Source organism: Erythrolamprus reginae, chromosome 2 (assembly GCF_031021105.1).
Source record: "Erythrolamprus reginae isolate rEryReg1 chromosome 2, rEryReg1.hap1, whole genome shotgun sequence".
Taxonomy (NCBI): domain Eukaryota; kingdom Metazoa; phylum Chordata; class Lepidosauria; order Squamata; family Dipsadidae; genus Erythrolamprus; species Erythrolamprus reginae.
In genome coordinates this window covers 343,097,253-343,113,472 of record NC_091951.1, presented here as the reverse complement: position 1 = coordinate 343,113,472, position 16,220 = coordinate 343,097,253, and the positions used below count along the sequence as shown (strand labels likewise).

At 43.8% G+C, this 16,220-nt stretch overlaps 1 protein-coding gene across 3 annotated transcripts in view; it reads right to left on the bottom strand.

Moving 5' to 3' along the window:
* The window catches only part of ACAA2 (acetyl-CoA acyltransferase 2), a 50,685-nt gene that overhangs the window by 8,554 nt on the left and 25,911 nt on the right, over positions 1-16,220 (bottom strand). For all 3 annotated transcript variants that reach the window (XM_070743573.1, XM_070743574.1, XM_070743575.1), the window contains 4 exons: positions 13,376-13,492; positions 9,337-9,484; positions 5,188-5,363; positions 3,547-3,676 (listed from right to left, as the gene is read on the bottom strand). In XM_070743573.1, the coding sequence (XP_070599674.1) occupies positions 3,547-3,676; positions 5,188-5,363; positions 9,337-9,484; positions 13,376-13,492 (571 nt within the window). The remainder of the gene's footprint in view (positions 1-3,546; positions 3,677-5,187; positions 5,364-9,336; positions 9,485-13,375; positions 13,493-16,220) is intronic.

The window sequence follows — 16,220 nt, the reverse complement described above, 5'->3', positions numbered from 1 at the left end:
ATTTTTACGAAAAAGGACAACGCAACGACGCTGCAAACAAAGAGCGGCCCTTTCACGTAAAAATAAACATGTTTATTTATTCGTAAAAATAAAAATAAATAAAAATAAAAAATCCATAAAAATAAAAAAACGATGGGATTCCGGGGACAGAGCTTTGACGTCACGTAGTGTTTGGACTTTGGAGTTTGCGTAAAGTTCGTTCGAACTTGTCGAACTCAAACACCGTTGGGTTCGCCCATCACTATTCACGACTGAATTCTGCAAACTCTCCTTTTTATGGTGTTCGAGTCCCCAACTAAACTGTATTAAAGATACACTAATCTCAGTAAGGGCAATCTTTTCCTGCACAGCAATAACCTACTCTTTTATTAACTATTTTTGGCTTAATATTTTGTTTACTTATTTGAGTGAAACTGTAAACAAAGGGGAAAAAATATCAAAGGATATTTGGCTATATCCCTTTCCAAATAAACCAGACCAACAGAAGACAATATCTACAGATCAGAGTTGAACTGAAGAGGCCTTAGTGCTGTCTACTTGTTGCTTTCTTGCAAACATTTACTCATCTAGTTCAGGGATGGGTCCCTCGCGGTTCGGACCAGATCGTCCTAACTGTTAGCGAACTGCTAGTGATGTAATTTTGCCGTCACGGATCCGGTTTTGTCTATACTGGACCGTGATCACCGCCATCTTTTTTCTGATTTTTCGGCCAATTCTTTGTTCTGAATTTTCGGCCAATTTTCTTGATGGCTTCTGCTTTATCTGTGGTTTGAAAAAAGCTCGCCTGTCCGCCCCCTGGGTTAATACTGAGTTTTATTTCTTCGCCCGAAGCATAGCTAATCTGAGCCTGTGCGGAAGTGAAATCGGTCATGGGGACACGCGCGAAACATCGTGGTGCAAACTGGTGGGGAAGGGAAATGGAACGTAGCGACGGCGAAAGAGACCTCGGAGTCTTGGTGGATAATCAACTAAACATGAGCCAACAATGTGCAGCAGCAGCCGAAAAAGCCAATACAATCCTAAGCTGCATCAACAGGGGGATACACTCCAAGACCAGGGAAGTCTTAATACCACTCTACTACACCCTGGTCAGACCACACCTGGAGTACTGTGTTCAGTTCTGGTCACCACACTTCAAAAAAGACATTGAAACTCTGGAGAAGGTGCAGAAAAGAGCAACCAAAATGATCAGGGGTCTAGAAACCAAGGCTTACGAAGAGAGACTGTGGGAACTGGGCATGGATAGCCTAGATCAGCGTTTCCCAACCGGTGTGCCGCGGCACAGTAGTGTGCCGCGAGACATGGCCAGGTGTGCCGCGAGAAGCTCCAGCTGAGCGGGGCGCTGCCGGCGCCCCTGCCTGAGTGTCGTCCTGTGGATGGTCTTGGGCTTCACAGTCGCTTCCTGGTTCCCTCTCCTCCCACCGCCTGTGTCTCCCGCCGTCGCCTTCCACCAAGCCGTCGCCCGTTGCCGTAGGTTCCTCGAGTGGGAGCTGCCGCTTCCCTCCGTCCAGCTCAGCCACGCTGCCGTAGAAAGCACAGAGGTTATTGCCACCGCTTCTGCCTCCACTCAGGGAGCCACCGTGGTCACCGCGCCTTTTCCTCTCGCTCAGCTCAACCACGATGGCTCCCTGAGTGGAGGCAGAGGTGGCGGCAATAACCTCTGCACTTTCTACGGCAGCGTGGCTGGGCTGCCTGGAAGGAAGTGGCAGCTCTGAGGAATGAGGCGCTGGCGGTAGACACACACAGGCGGAGGGAAGAGAGGGAACCAGGAAGCAACCGTAAAGCCCAAGACCAGCCACAGGACGACCTTCAGCCAGGGGCACTGGGACCGCGCGCAGCCATGGTGGGAGCAGCATGAGAAAGAGAGGATTCTATCCCACGAGGAGACACCCACCGAGCTGCAGGTCCCGCTGCCGTCGCCTTCTTTCCCTCCGCCTCTTTCTCCTCATGCAGCCTGAGCCCGCCTTTGCGAGTCCGCCCTGGCTTTCGCTTCGCCCCATGATTTCCCTGCAATTTCATCCAGGCCACCTCTTGCCTCCTTTTGAACTGCGGGGAAATCTGCGGGCGAAGCAAAAGCCAGGGCGGGAGAGAAGCGCGGGGGTGGGGAAGGAGGAGAGCCCATCAGCGCTTCCCCTCCGCCAAGCTGCCTGCTTGTCCTCGCGCCTCGTTGCTACCTCCTGCCTTTTTCCAGGGGCCTTTGGAAGGTACCCAGGGAAGGGCGGGGGATTGGGGGTGGCTGCAGCGGCTTCTCGTCCTCCTCATCGGGCTGCTAACGCCCGCCCGGCCCCTCTTGCATGCAGTCCCTTCACCGAGCGCTTTTTTCTTCTCACAGCTGAGGCAAGATTTGGAATGTCGGGGGTGTGTGCGTGTGGGCTCCGCATCCCCCTGCCACCCGGAACATTTAAAATAAGAAAAACCTTCGCCGGCCTCCGCAGTGAAGAAAGGAAGAGAGAGAGAGAGAGAGCAAGAGAGACATAGCAAGAGAGGCAGCGAGAGAGAGAGAGAGAGAGCAAGAGAGACATAGCAAGAGAGGCAGCGAGAGAGAGAGAGAGAGAGCAAGAGAGACATAGCAAGAGAGGCAGAGAGAGAGAGACAGAGAAAGAGAGACAGAGAGAGAGAGAAAGAGAGAGAAAGAAAGAAAGAGAGAGAATGAAAGAGAGATAGCAAGAGAGGCAGAGAGAGCAAGGGAGAGAGAAAGACATATAGGGAGGGAAGGAGGGAGAGAGAAAGAGAGCAAAAAAGAGAGGAAGAAAGAAAGAGGGATGGAGAGAGAGAAAGAAGGGAAGGAAGGAAGAGAGAGAAAGAGTGAGGGAGAAATAGAGCGAAATGGAGGAAGATTTTTTTTTGTCAAAACTTTTCTTTAGGCCCCCCCCCCCCCCCTGTTCAGTGTTCCCCAGGATTTTGAAAATATGAATAATGTGCCGCGGCTCAAAAAAGGTTGGGAAACACTGGCCTAGATAAAAGGAGGGCCAGAGCGGACATGATAGCAGTCTACAGGTATACGAGGGATTGCCACAGAGAGGAGGGGATCAATTTATTCTCCAGGGCACCGGAGGGCCGGACGAGGAACAACGGCTGGAAGCTGACCAAGGAGAGATTCAACCTTGAAATAAGGAAGAACTTCCTGACGGTCAGAACGATCAACCAGTGGAACAACCTACCAGCGGACGTTGTGAACTCCAATACTCAGGACATTTTTAAGAGGAAATTGTACTGCCATTTGGCTGGGATGCTATAGGGTTCCTGCTTAGGGGGTTGGACTTGATGACCCGCATTGTCCCTTCCAACTCTAACAATCAATCAATCAACCAACCAACCAACCAACCAACCAACCAACCAACCAACCAACCAACCCACCCCTGGTCTGGTTGTTTATTTGTAAGCATCTGTAAGCAAACAACCAAGCTCGGAGAGCCCCAAGGACTACATAAACCTACTCCAGCTTTCATGTTGCAGCCTACAACTGGGGAATTGCAAGATCTTTTATGCACGGAATGGAAAAAACTTGGGACTGATCGGCAGAAAAGCATCTGCGTCGTTGCTTACCAATCCCCATGATGTTAGGATCACATCCACTTGCGTGATAGCTAACAATTCTAGCCAAAGGCGTGAGGTTGTGCTTTTTTATGGCATCTTCGTTTGCCAGGATCACAGCTCCTGCTCCATCGCTCACACCCTGCAACAGAAGAACATCAGCATCAAGGTTGGGGAAGGTAAAAACTGAAGAACACACCAATGGAGTCACATTGAGGCTGAAACTGTAAGAAGGTGTTATCAGACAGTTAATATTCCCCAATGTTTTGGTCACACACTATAAAAAAGACATTGAGACTAGATTGCGCTGAAATGGATCTGATAACAAGACGGTTAAAAGACCAAGAGGAATCAGAATTTTATGAGATTCGGAATAAAGTGTATATATGGATAAATAAGAAGAAGCAGCAAAAGTAAAAATAATGTGAGAATTGTAGAAGTATGGACATGATTTAAATTTTGTGTTTGGTTTAGTTTATATATGAAAGTTTATTATACTGTATAAGGTTAAGTAAGTTTCTTCTTTTCATTTAAAGTAACAAGTTGATTTAAAGTAATAATGTATTCTTTTTTCTGTATGGAAATTTGACTTCTAGAATAAGTGGGTCAGTTGCAATCCCAATTTTGTGTTAAATGTATGTTTGTCAGTTTTGTCCTTTTTATGAAAAATTAATAAAGTTTATCAAAAAAAAAAGAAGAGACTAGCGAAGGACCGCCGTCTTTGGTGCTACCGGTGCGCCCTCTTGAGGCCATTGTGGGAGCGTGCACGTTCGGCCTGTCAGTGTGAGATTTGGTATTTGAGCATGCGCAGCAAGCAAAATTTCGCCTGAGGACATGTGCCTGATTGAGATTTCGGCGGATTGCTAGACTACAGTGATACCTCGTCTTACAAGTGCCTCATCATACAAACTTTTCGAGATACAAACCCATGGTTTAAGATTTTTTTGCCTCTTCTTACTAACTATTTTCACTTTACAAACCCACCGCTGCTGTTGAGATGCCCCGCCTCCGGACTTCTGTTGCCAGCAAAGCACTTGTTTTTGCACTGCTGGGATTCCCCTGAGGCTCCTCTCCATGGGAAAACCCACCTCCGGACTTCCGTGTTTTTGTGATGCTGCAGGGGAATCCCAGCAGGGCATAAACAGATGCTTCGATGGCAATGGAAATCTGGAGGTGAGGCTTCCCAGCGAGGGTAGCCTCAGTGAAATCGCAGCATCGCAAAAACACAGAGGTCTGGGGTTTCGAGGACTTCGGTGTTTTTGCGATGCTGCGATTTCATTGATGCTCCCTTCGCTGGGAAACCCCACCTCCGGACTTCCGTTGCCAGCGAAGCACCCGTTTTTGTGCTGCTGGGATTCCCCTGCTGGGATTCCTCTGCAGCACCGCAAAAACACAGAAGTCCGGAGGTGGGGTTTCCCATGGAGGGGAGCCTCAGGGAAATCGCAGCAGCGCAAAAACGGGTGCTTTGGCTGGCAAAAGGGGTGAATTTTGGGCTTGCACGCATTAATCGCTTTTCCATTGATTCCTATGGGAAACATTGTTGAGTCTTACTAACTTTTCACCTTAAGAACCTCATCCCGGAACCAATTAAGTTTGTAAGACAAGGTATCACTAAACGTTTCCTTGTAATTCCTGGAAATGGAGGAGGCTCACCGAGGCGTTCCCTGCTGTGACAGTGCCATCCTTCTTGAAGACCGTAGGGAGTTTTCCCAGTTGCTCCAACGTCACGTCCGGCCTGGGATGTTCATCGCGTTCCAAGATCTGCTTGCCTTTCTTAACTTTCACTTCAATGGGGGCCATCTCAGCCTTAAAATGTCCAGCTTCGTGAGCTACGAATGTAAAAAAAAAAAAAAAATCATTACCAAATGTTCATAGGAGATCATCTGTGGTCAGCTCAGGCCAATGTGCTGCGGGATAACTCGCCACTGGATAAGAGTTACACTAGTACTGAAGAAATGGTGGAATAGAACCATTAAAGGAAGGATGTAAGAGGAGAGGTGAAATGAAACCTGAACAACAAAAATTACAATTAATTTTTTAAGGTCATTTTAAATATTTAAATTGAATTGTTGAATTGCCCCACAACAAGTTGTTGAGTTGGGTCCACCAAGTTGTCCCATTCCGTCACTTTGCTGCTGGTCATCCTCTTCTTTTATTTGCCTTCTATTTTCCCAGCATTAGTCTTCTCCAGAGAGATAGGTCTTCAGATAATGCAGTCCTGGGCATAAACTGTTTCAATTCCTACCCTCAAAATTACGCTATAGAACACAGCACACCAAGACAACTAGACAGAAGAATAGTTTTTCCCCCAAATGTGTTGACTCTGTTGAACAAATAATTCCCTCAACACCGGGCCAGGTTATCTCCGGGACCGCCTTCTGCCGCACGAATCCCAGCGACCAATTAGGTCCCACAGAGTTGGCCTCCTCCGGGTCCCGTCAACTAAACAATGTCGTTTGGCGGGACCCAGGGAAAGAGCCTTCTCTGTGGCAGCCCCGGCGCTCTGGAACCAACTCCCCCCAGAGATTAGAATATCCCCCACCCTTCTTGCCTTTCACAAGCCTCTTATAACCCACCTATGTTGTCAGGCATGGGGGAATTAAGATATTCTTTCCCCCTCGGCTTCCACAATTTATGTATGGTACGTTTGTATGTATGATTGGTTTTAAAATAAGGGTTTTTAGCTTCTTTAGTATTGGATTGTCGCACGTTGTTTTTATTACTGTTGTTAGCCGCTCCGAGTCTACGGAGAGGGGTGGCATACAAATCCAATAAAATGAAATGAATGACTGTCAAACTACTTACTAAGCCTGCACTACTAGTTTTTTCCTCATCATTCCAATCTCCCATCACCTCCCACTTATGACTGTATGATTGTAACTTGTTGCTTGTATCCTTAAGATTTTTATTAATGCTTCCTGATTGCTTATTTGTACTGTGTGACAATTATTGAGTGTTGTACCTCATGTTTTTTGACAAATGTCTCTTTTCTTTTATGTACATTGAGAGCATATGCATCAAAGCCAAATTCCTTGTGTGTCCAATCACACTTGGCAATAAATTATTCTATTCTATTCTATTCTATTCTTAATTCTACTCTACTCTATTCTTATTCTATTCTTAATTCTACTCTACTCTATTCTTATTCTATTCTACTCTATTCTTATTCTATTCTATTCTACTCTACTCTTATTCTATTCAATTCTTATTCTATTCTAATTCTATTCTATTAATTCTACTCTATTCTTACTCTATTCTACTCTACTCTATTCTTATTCTATTCTACTCTATTCTATTCTTATTCTATTCTACTCTATTCTATTCTTATTCTATTCTATTCTACTCTATTCTATTCTTATTCTATACTACTCTACTGTTATTCTATTCTATTCTTATTCTATTCTTATTTTATTCTATTCTTATTCTATTCTTATTCTATTCTACTCTACTCTATTCTTATTCTATTCTACTCTACTCTTATTCTGTTCAATTCTTATTCTACTCTACTCTTATTCTATTCTACCCTATACTCTATTCTTATTCTATTCTATTCTACTCTACTCTATTCTTATTCTATTTTATTCTACTCTACTCTATTCTCAAGGCCTGTGGGCTGGATCTGGCCTGCCATGCGGTCAGATCTGGCCCATGGGACTGTGCTGGAAAATGTAAGGGGCCAGCCTGCGTCACTCTGGCCTGGTCTACCTAAAGAAAAAACAACAACATTGGGCCAGTGTGGCTTTGGCCCGGTCTACCCAATGCAAAGAGGGAACATGTCAGCAGTTTGGGGAGTGATGTCAAGCTGGCCACGCCTACTGTTGGTCACACACAGTGAGTGGCATCAACTGGCCACAACCACCCAGCCCCCACATCCCGAGGTCAACCACAGCCCTGATGAAGCCCTTAATGAAATTGTGTTTGACATTCCTGAGATAATGTGTCCAACGTAGGAAAATTCGGCACCATCACTGGGATCTCCAGTGAGAATTCCACTGTCCAAACCCCAAAATGGCAGTGTGCTTCTCCTTCTCCTTGGAGGATTACTGTTCAGGAAACTATAGCAGCTAAAAACTCAGTCCAATCAAAGAGACAAAATGTTTTAGATTTCATGTGCGCAGCAGGTAGAGTGCTGTGCTGCAGGCCACTGAAGCTGACTGCAGATCTGAAGGTCAGCGGTTCAAATCTCATCACCGGCTCAAGGTTGACTCAGCCTTCCATCCTTCCGAGGTGGGTCAAATGAGGACCCGGATTGTGGGGGCAATAGGCTGGCTCTGTTAAAAAAGTGCTATTGCTAACATGTTGTAAGCCGCCCTGAGTCTAAGGAGAAGGGTGGCAGAAAAAATAAATAAATATAAATATATAAATATATAAATAAATGAATGAGTTATAAATATATATATATATATATATATATATATATATATATATATATATATATATAAATATAAATATAAATAAATAAATAAATATAAATAAATAAATAAATAATAAAATCTAAAACTAATAATGAGTTGCCGTTGGTTAAAAGATATTCCCTCACATACAGAAGCCAAGGAAAAATGTTTCTGCTCCCTTTTTTCTCTAAAGAATAGAATAGGATAGGATAGGATAGAATTCTTTATTGGCCAAGTGTAAATGGACACACAAGGAATTTGTCTTGGTGCATATGCTCTCAGTGTACATAAAAGAAAATCATTTGTCAAGAATCATGTGGTAAAGCCTGGTTTTCCTCATAAAAGATAATCCCCAGAAGGTAATCCAGCTCAGGAAGCTCAAACTGCCCAAGGAGCTGCCGATACAGTTCTACAGAGGAATCATTGAGTCTGTCATCTGAACCTCTATAACTGTCTGGTTTGGTGCTGCAACCCAACAGGACCGACACAGACTTCAGAGGAGAATCAGAACTACAGAAAAAACAATTGCTGCCAACCTGCCTTCCATTGAGGACCTGTATACTGCACGAGTCAAAAAGAGGGCGGGGAAAATATTTACTGACCCCTCACATTCTGGACACAAACTGTTTCAACTCCTACCCTCAAAACGTCGCTACAGAGCACTGCACACCAAGACAACTAGACACAAGAACAGTTTTTTCCTGAACGCCATCACTCTACTAAACAAATAATTCCCTCAACACTGTCAGACTTTCTACTAAATCTGCACTTCTATTTCTACTAGTTTTTCTCATCATTCCTATCACCCATTTCCTCCCACGTTGACTGTATGTAACTTGTTGCTTATATCCTAAGATTTTTATTAATATTGCTTCAAGGGGACACAATCTGAAGTTAGTTGGGGGAAAGATCAAAAGCAACGTGAGAAAATATTATTTCAATGGAAGAGTGGTAGATTCTTGGAACAAACTTCCAGCAGACGTGGTTGGTAAATCCACAGGAACTGAATTTAAACATGCCTGGGATAAACATATATCCATTGTAAGATGAAATACAGGAAATAGTATAAGGGCAGACTAGATGGACCATGAGGTCTTTTTCTGCTGTCAGTCTTCTATGTTTCTACATTGCTTATTTGACCCCTATGACAATCATTAAGTGTCGCACCACATGATTCTTGACAAATGTATATTTTATTTTATGTACGCTGAGAGCATATGCACCAAGACAAATTCCTTGTGTGTCCAATCACACTTGGCCAATAAAATTCTATTCTATTTCTATTCTATTCTATTCTATTCTTCTATTAAGAAACACAACTCAAATGCCAATTCATCATCTGCTGTGAGTATTAAGCCTCCATTGGAAGCAGATCGGTGCTCTTTTCATTAAACATGTGTTTACTAACCAGCTTTCCACCTCTGTTGGGTCTTGAGGGCGTAGCGGTCACACTCTTCCCTGGTAATGTTGTATTTTACAGCAAGGTTTTCAGCGGTGACACCCATAGGAGTCTTAATATGCGCATCGGTTAGACCTGACCACAAAATGTCTTCCAGCTGCCAGGAGAGAAGGAACAAAATCGTGTTTTGACAAAATTGAACGGGTCCAAAGACGGGCTACAAGAATGGTAGAAGGTCTTAAGCATAAAACGTATCAGGAAAGACTTCATGAACTCAATCTGTATAGTCTGGAGGACAGAAGGAAAAGGGGGGATATGATCGAAACATTTAAATATGTTTAAGGGTTAAATAAGGTCCAGGAGGGAAGTGTTTTTAATAGGAAAGTGAACACAAGAACAAGGGGACACAATCTGAAGTTCGTTGGGGGAAAGATCAAAAGCAACATGAGAAAATATTATTTTACTGAAAGAGTAGTAGATCCTTGGAACAAACTTCCAGCAGACGTGGTTGGTAAATCCACAGTAACTGAATTTAAACATGCCTGGGATAAACATATATCCATTGTAAGATAAAATACAGGAAATAGTATAAGGGCAGACTACATGGACCATGAGGTCTTTTTCTGTGGTCAGTCTTCTATGTTTCTATGTTTCTATGTGTTATAGGCTACGGCAATGATGGTGAAACCTTTTTGGTTCGCATGCCAAAAGAAGATATGTGCACCTGCCCACACCCGTTCTCTCCCCACACTCATGTGCACCCTCTCTGTGCTGTCCCTGCGCATGCATGCAATCCCCCATTCCTGTACATGTGTGCAGACCTCCCTGGGATGGTGAAAAAATATATGACGAGTAGAATCTGAGACCAATCTATAAGAAACAAGTTGGAATCACTGTATAATATGTAAATAAATATTTTGCTCTTGGGTTAAAATGGTTTATACAAGAAAACATCCCCGATTGGTAGTGGGGTACGAATGTTTGTCTGGTGGTGGGCACTTGTTATATGTTGCGTGTGTGTTTTTATATTATAAAATCAATAAAAATATTTTTTTTAAAAAAAGGGATGGTAAAAAAAACCAGGCAAAGAGGAAGTTCGGAAAAACGGTTTGCCCGTTGTGCTGTTTTTGCACTCTGGAGCCTTTAGGGAAGCTTCCTGAAACCCCGGAGTATGAAAAACAGCCCAACAGACAAACCGGAAGTCCGTTTTCTGTTTCTTTTTTTACTTCTCAAGTTTATCCTACAGGTCCAGACCTCCTGGAGGGCTGCCATCCAAATACAAACCTGGTAAGATCCTGCTTAGCTTCTGAGCTCAGCCAAATGTTACTACACGGGCCATGAAATTATTTATTTATTTACTTACTTATTTATTTACTTATTTACTTACTTATTTACTTACTTATTTACTTACTTATTTACTTACTTACTTACTTACTTACTTATTTATTTAATTTGATTTGTATGCCGCCCCTCTCCGTAGACTAAGGGCGGCTCACAACAGTAATAGAAAAAACAATGTAGAATACAAATCTAATAATTAAAACTAAAAACCCATAATTTAAAAAAACATGCACACAACATACCATACATAAACAATATAGGCCTGGGGAAGTTATATCAGTTCCCCCATGCCTGACGACAGAGGTGGGTTTTAAGGAGTTTACGAAAGGCAAGGAGGGTGGGGACAGTTCTAATCTCAGGGGGGAGCTGGTTCCAGAGGGTCGGGGCCGCCACTGAGAAGGCTCTTCCCCTGGGACCCGCCAAACGACATTGTTTAGTCGACGGGACCCGGAGAAGGCCAACTCTGTGGGACCTAATCGGTCGCTGGGATTCGTGCGGCAGAAGGCGGTCCCGGAGATATTCTGGTCTGATGCCATGAAGGGCTTTATAGGTCATAACCAACACTTTTGAATTGTGACCTGAAATTGATCGGCAACCAAATTAAACTGAAATTGTCTGGATGCAAACGATGTACATCAGTTCATACAATTCCTTACACTGTAAATGTATTTTCTAATGCAGGGGGGTCAAACTCAAGGCCCGGGGGGAAGGATCCGCTTCTGGGGTGCTTAGATCTGGCCTGTAGGGCCTCCCTGGAAATAGCGAAAGCCTGGCAAAAATGGAGCACCGATGCGGCTCTTGTCAGGATTAGTACCTGAGTTAATATTCCAGTTACAGTGGACTAGAATGTAATCAGTGTAAATTAAAAGGAATGCTGAGTCATGGTGGATCAGCAGAATGGGCTACGACCTGATTGGTTAAAAACTGTATATACTGTAATGCACCTTTGTATAGGTGTGGTCAGTCTATGATTGTGATTAGTGCGGTGTTATGTAAATAGAATATAGAGAGTATAATGCTACAAAAAAGAAGTTAATGTCTTCTCAAGAATTCCTGCTGTATTGTCTTCATTCTGAAATGTCTCCAGTTCCTGGTATCGTATCTGATTCTGGCTGGGCAGCTTCTGAACGCAACTCTGAGAGCCCTCAATGAAATAGAGGTTGACCCCCCCTGATTTTATGGGACAGATTAATTTTTTGGCTGTATTTTTATGCGATCCAGGGCATGACTCAAGGTTCCTTTCAGAGACAAATCCTGGTTTCTGTTCTGATCTCCGGCTAAGGCCACTGTTAAGTGGAATAAAAGATGGCTAAATGCATAGATTTGTAAAACAACACATCATCTTTATTTTTGTTTCCTCTGTTCCACGCTGGATCATCTCGGCACACAGCGCTCTCTTATCTTAAACTTCGGTAGGCAAGGCAACATCAAAATCATTAAAGCATTCCACAAGTCCTTCTAAGATTTATGGCTAGTCAAAGTTAGCCCAGAGTAATAAAAACTGCAATTAAAAGCACGCAAGGCAAAGCTTACTTTCAGAGCCGCTTGAAGCAACCTCCATATTTCTTAATAGCAGACTGACAACTCAACCCTTCTCTTCCACTGACACCCGGATGTGATGAATTAATTACTTAATTAATTAACCCGTTCTTCTCCTTGTTGTGTTTGGGCCTGGGCCAGCCGTTGCTCCCACAGATGGGGGAGACGCAGCACAAAGTGAATGCGAAAGCCTGGCTGACAGCCAGAAAAATGTGGCAGACAGCCAGGAAGACGTGGCAGACAGCCAGGAGGACGAGGCCACTGGGACGCAGGATTCAGCAGACAGCCCAGGGGATTTAGCATGCAGTCCCTCAGACAGTCTTTTGTCCCTGGGTTCTTCTGCAGATCAATATATTGATCTGCGTAGCCGAAGAGCTATGCAAAGAAGGGATCGCTTTAAGGAGTATTACAAGTCATTATAGGAGCACCTGGGCTGGGTGTGGTTCCCTTAATGAGGGCTAAAGGGATAAAAGGGAACAAAGGCCAAGGCAAACTGTGGCTGTTTATCTGTGTTATTTTGTGGTTCCTGCTCTGAAGTTTCTGTGCCGTGCCATTGGAGTTTTCAACCCAGCTTTTTCAGACAAGTGGGAGGTGAATACTCTGGGACTTGCTGTTTGCTCCAAAGATTCAAAAGGACTCCTGAAACGTCTTTGCTCATTCCAGGTTGTATTTGTTTGTTTTTTCCTGTGTTTTTGTATGCGGCTGAAGTAAGCCTTGCACTATCATTGTTTTCGGACACTAAGAACTGTTTTTGAGTAACCCTTTTTTGTTTATCTAATACAAGTTTGCTGATTAGCAGGGCACGTGTGTGTTTGATTTCTTTTCCTTGGACTGTTACGCATTGCCTGAGCCATTCAGGCAGAACACTCCTTAATATTTCTTCCCTGACACTTGCTCTCTTCGCCTCTGCAAGCGTCTGAAATAAGGATTTACCCATCTAGCATCTGTTTCTCCTTCACTTGATTCTGAACTCACAGAAACGTCCTGTGGTTGGTCTCCTACTTCTCCTGCCTCTAAATCAGGCCCCACCACTAATTCATAAACACTTTCCGAATCAGAATCTGAAAAATCCCCAAACTGAACAGGAGCATACACAACAATTTCAAACAAAAAACCCCAAACAAACAACAAAAAAGCAAACACAACATGATGGACGCAAAGCACTAACCTGGAGATCCACTCCTAGTTTTGTTCCGAAACGCATATTTCGAACAGCAAAAGGCGCCTGGCTCATGCTTTCTGTTCCACCACAGAGCACCACTTCAGACTCTTTAAGGCGAATTTCCTGATTTGAGTGGTAAGGAAAGGTGAGCATATCAGGTGTGCAAAATACATATGATTAGATTAGATTAGATTTATTGGATTTATATGCCGCCCCTCTCCGCAAACTCAGGGCGGCTCACAACAAGGTAAAAACAATACATAATAACAAATCCAATACCCACCAATCCAATTATAATATTAAGCTAAAAAATTTATAAAAAACAACCCCAGAATATTAAAGAACAAGCACACAATCAATCAAACACCAAAACAACATGGGCAAGGGGGAAATGTTTCAGTTCCCCTATGCCTGATGGCAGAGGTGGGTTTTAAGGAGTTTGCGAAAGGCAAGGAGGGTGGGGGCAATCTTAATCTCAGGGGGGAGCTGGTTCCAGAGGGTCGGAGCCGCCACAGAGAAGGCTCTTCCCCTGGGTCCCGCCAGACGACATTGTTTAGTCGACGGGACCCGGAGAAGGCCAACTCGGTGGGACCGAACCGGTTGCTGGGATTCGTGCGGCAGAAGGCGGTCCCGAAGATATTCTGGTCCGGTGCCATGAAGGGCTTTATATATGAAAACACATACCGATCTAAATCAGTGCTTCTCAATTGTTTTCGGTTATCTCCTCCCCCTGAAGAAGTAAATAATTTACACCCCTCAAACTCTCCAATCTGGGCCTCAAATGGAATTTGAGTGAATAATAATAATAATAATAATAATAATAATAATAATAATAATAACAACAACAACAACAACAATAATAATAATAATTATTATTATTTATTAGATTTGTATGCTGCCCCTCTCCAGAGATTCGGAGCGGCTCACAACAAAAACAGTACAAATCCAATGGTTAAAACAATTTAAAACCCTTAATATAAAAAACAATCATACATCTTATACAAACCATACATAAAGCGGAAACGGCCCAGAGGAATCAATTTCCCTATGCCTGGCGACAGAAGTGGGTTTTAAGGAGTTTACGAAAGGCAAAGAGGGTGGGGGCAATCCTGATCTCCGGGGGGGAGTTGATTCCAGAGGGTCGGGGCCGCCACAGAGAAGGCTCTTCCCCTGGGTCCCGCTAGACGACATTGTTTTGTCGACGGGACCCGGAGAAGGCCAACTCTGTGGGACCTAACCGGTCACTGGGATTCGTGCGGCAGAAGGCAATCCTGGAGATATTCCGGTCTGATGCCATGAAAGGCTTTATAGGTCATAACCAACACTTATTATTATATTATTATATAATATAGAAACATAGAAACATAGAAGACTGACGGCAGAAAAAGACCTCATGGTCCATCTAGTCTGCCCTTAGACTATTTCCCGTATTTTATCTTACAATGGATAAATGTTTATCCCAGGCATGTTTAAATTCAGTTACTGTGGATTTACCAACCACGTCTGCTGGAAGTTTGTTCCAAGGATCTACTACTCTTTCAGTGAAATAATATTTTCTCACGTTGCTTTTGATCTTTCCCCCAACTAACTTCAGATTGTGTCCCCTTGTTCTTGTGTTCACTTTCCTATTAAAAACACTTCCCTCCTGGACCTTATTTAACCCTTTAACATATTTAAATGTTTCGATCATGTCCCCCCTTTTCCTTCTGTCCTCCAGACTATACAGATTGAGTTAATGAAGTTTTTCCTGATACGTTTTATGCTTAAGACCTTTCACCATTTTTGTAGTCCGTCTTTGGACCCGTTCAATTTATTGAACGGGTCCAAAAATGGGCTACAAGAATGGTGGAAGGTCTTAAGCATAAAACGTATCAGGAAAGACTTCATTAACTCAATCTGTATAGTATGGAGGACATAATATACTGTATATATATATAATAATATATATATATATTATTATAAGCTGCAAGCAAACTATTGGCTGGGGAAGGCTGCTCTACCCACTTAACCTGGGAGTAAGTCACACTGAATTCAGTGGAGCCTGTTTTCGGTTAGGCAGGCATAGGCTACCGTGGTTAGGGCCCTCTTCTGACCCGGGCAAGGCCAACTTAATCAAGCCAACGTTTTGGGTCGCTGGCCTGGTACATAAGCGCCGGCTCTGTCAGACACTCACAGCGAATGGTGTGGAAGGGGGCTTTAGGGGTGCCGTTCGACGCTTTCGCCCAGCTACAGAGGATGCTCCCCCTTGTCTAACAGAAGATTCGTCACGCCGTTCATGGCTACTGCAGCGCCTGCCAAGAACAAGAACCCATGAAGCCGCCTCGCCCCGCCCTGCCTGGCCGCCTTCTTTTCTGGGCTCAGAGCAGCGTGAAACTGGAAAAACACTCCCCGACCGTGGGAATCAATCGAGTGGAGTCAATAACATGTTGAAGTCACATGTGTGTCCCCCCCCCCAGCATTGGTCCATGCCTCCTCCAGGGGGCGCACCCCACTATTTGAGAAACACTGACCTAAACTATCATATCATTTCACTTTTCTTTTTACAATAATAATAATAATAATAATAATAATAATAATAATAATAGTAATAATAATAGTAGTAGTAGTAATAGCAATAGTAATAATAGTAATAGCAATAGCAATAATAATAATAATAGTAATAATAATAATAATAATAATAATATCTCCGGGACCGCCTTCTGCCACACAAATCCCAGCGACCGGTTAGGTCCCACAGAGTTGGCCTTCTCCGGGTCCCGTCAACTAAACAATGTTGTTTGGCAAGACCCAGGAGAAGAGCCTTCTCTGTGGCGGCCCCGACCCTCTGGAACCAGCTCCCCCCAGATATCAG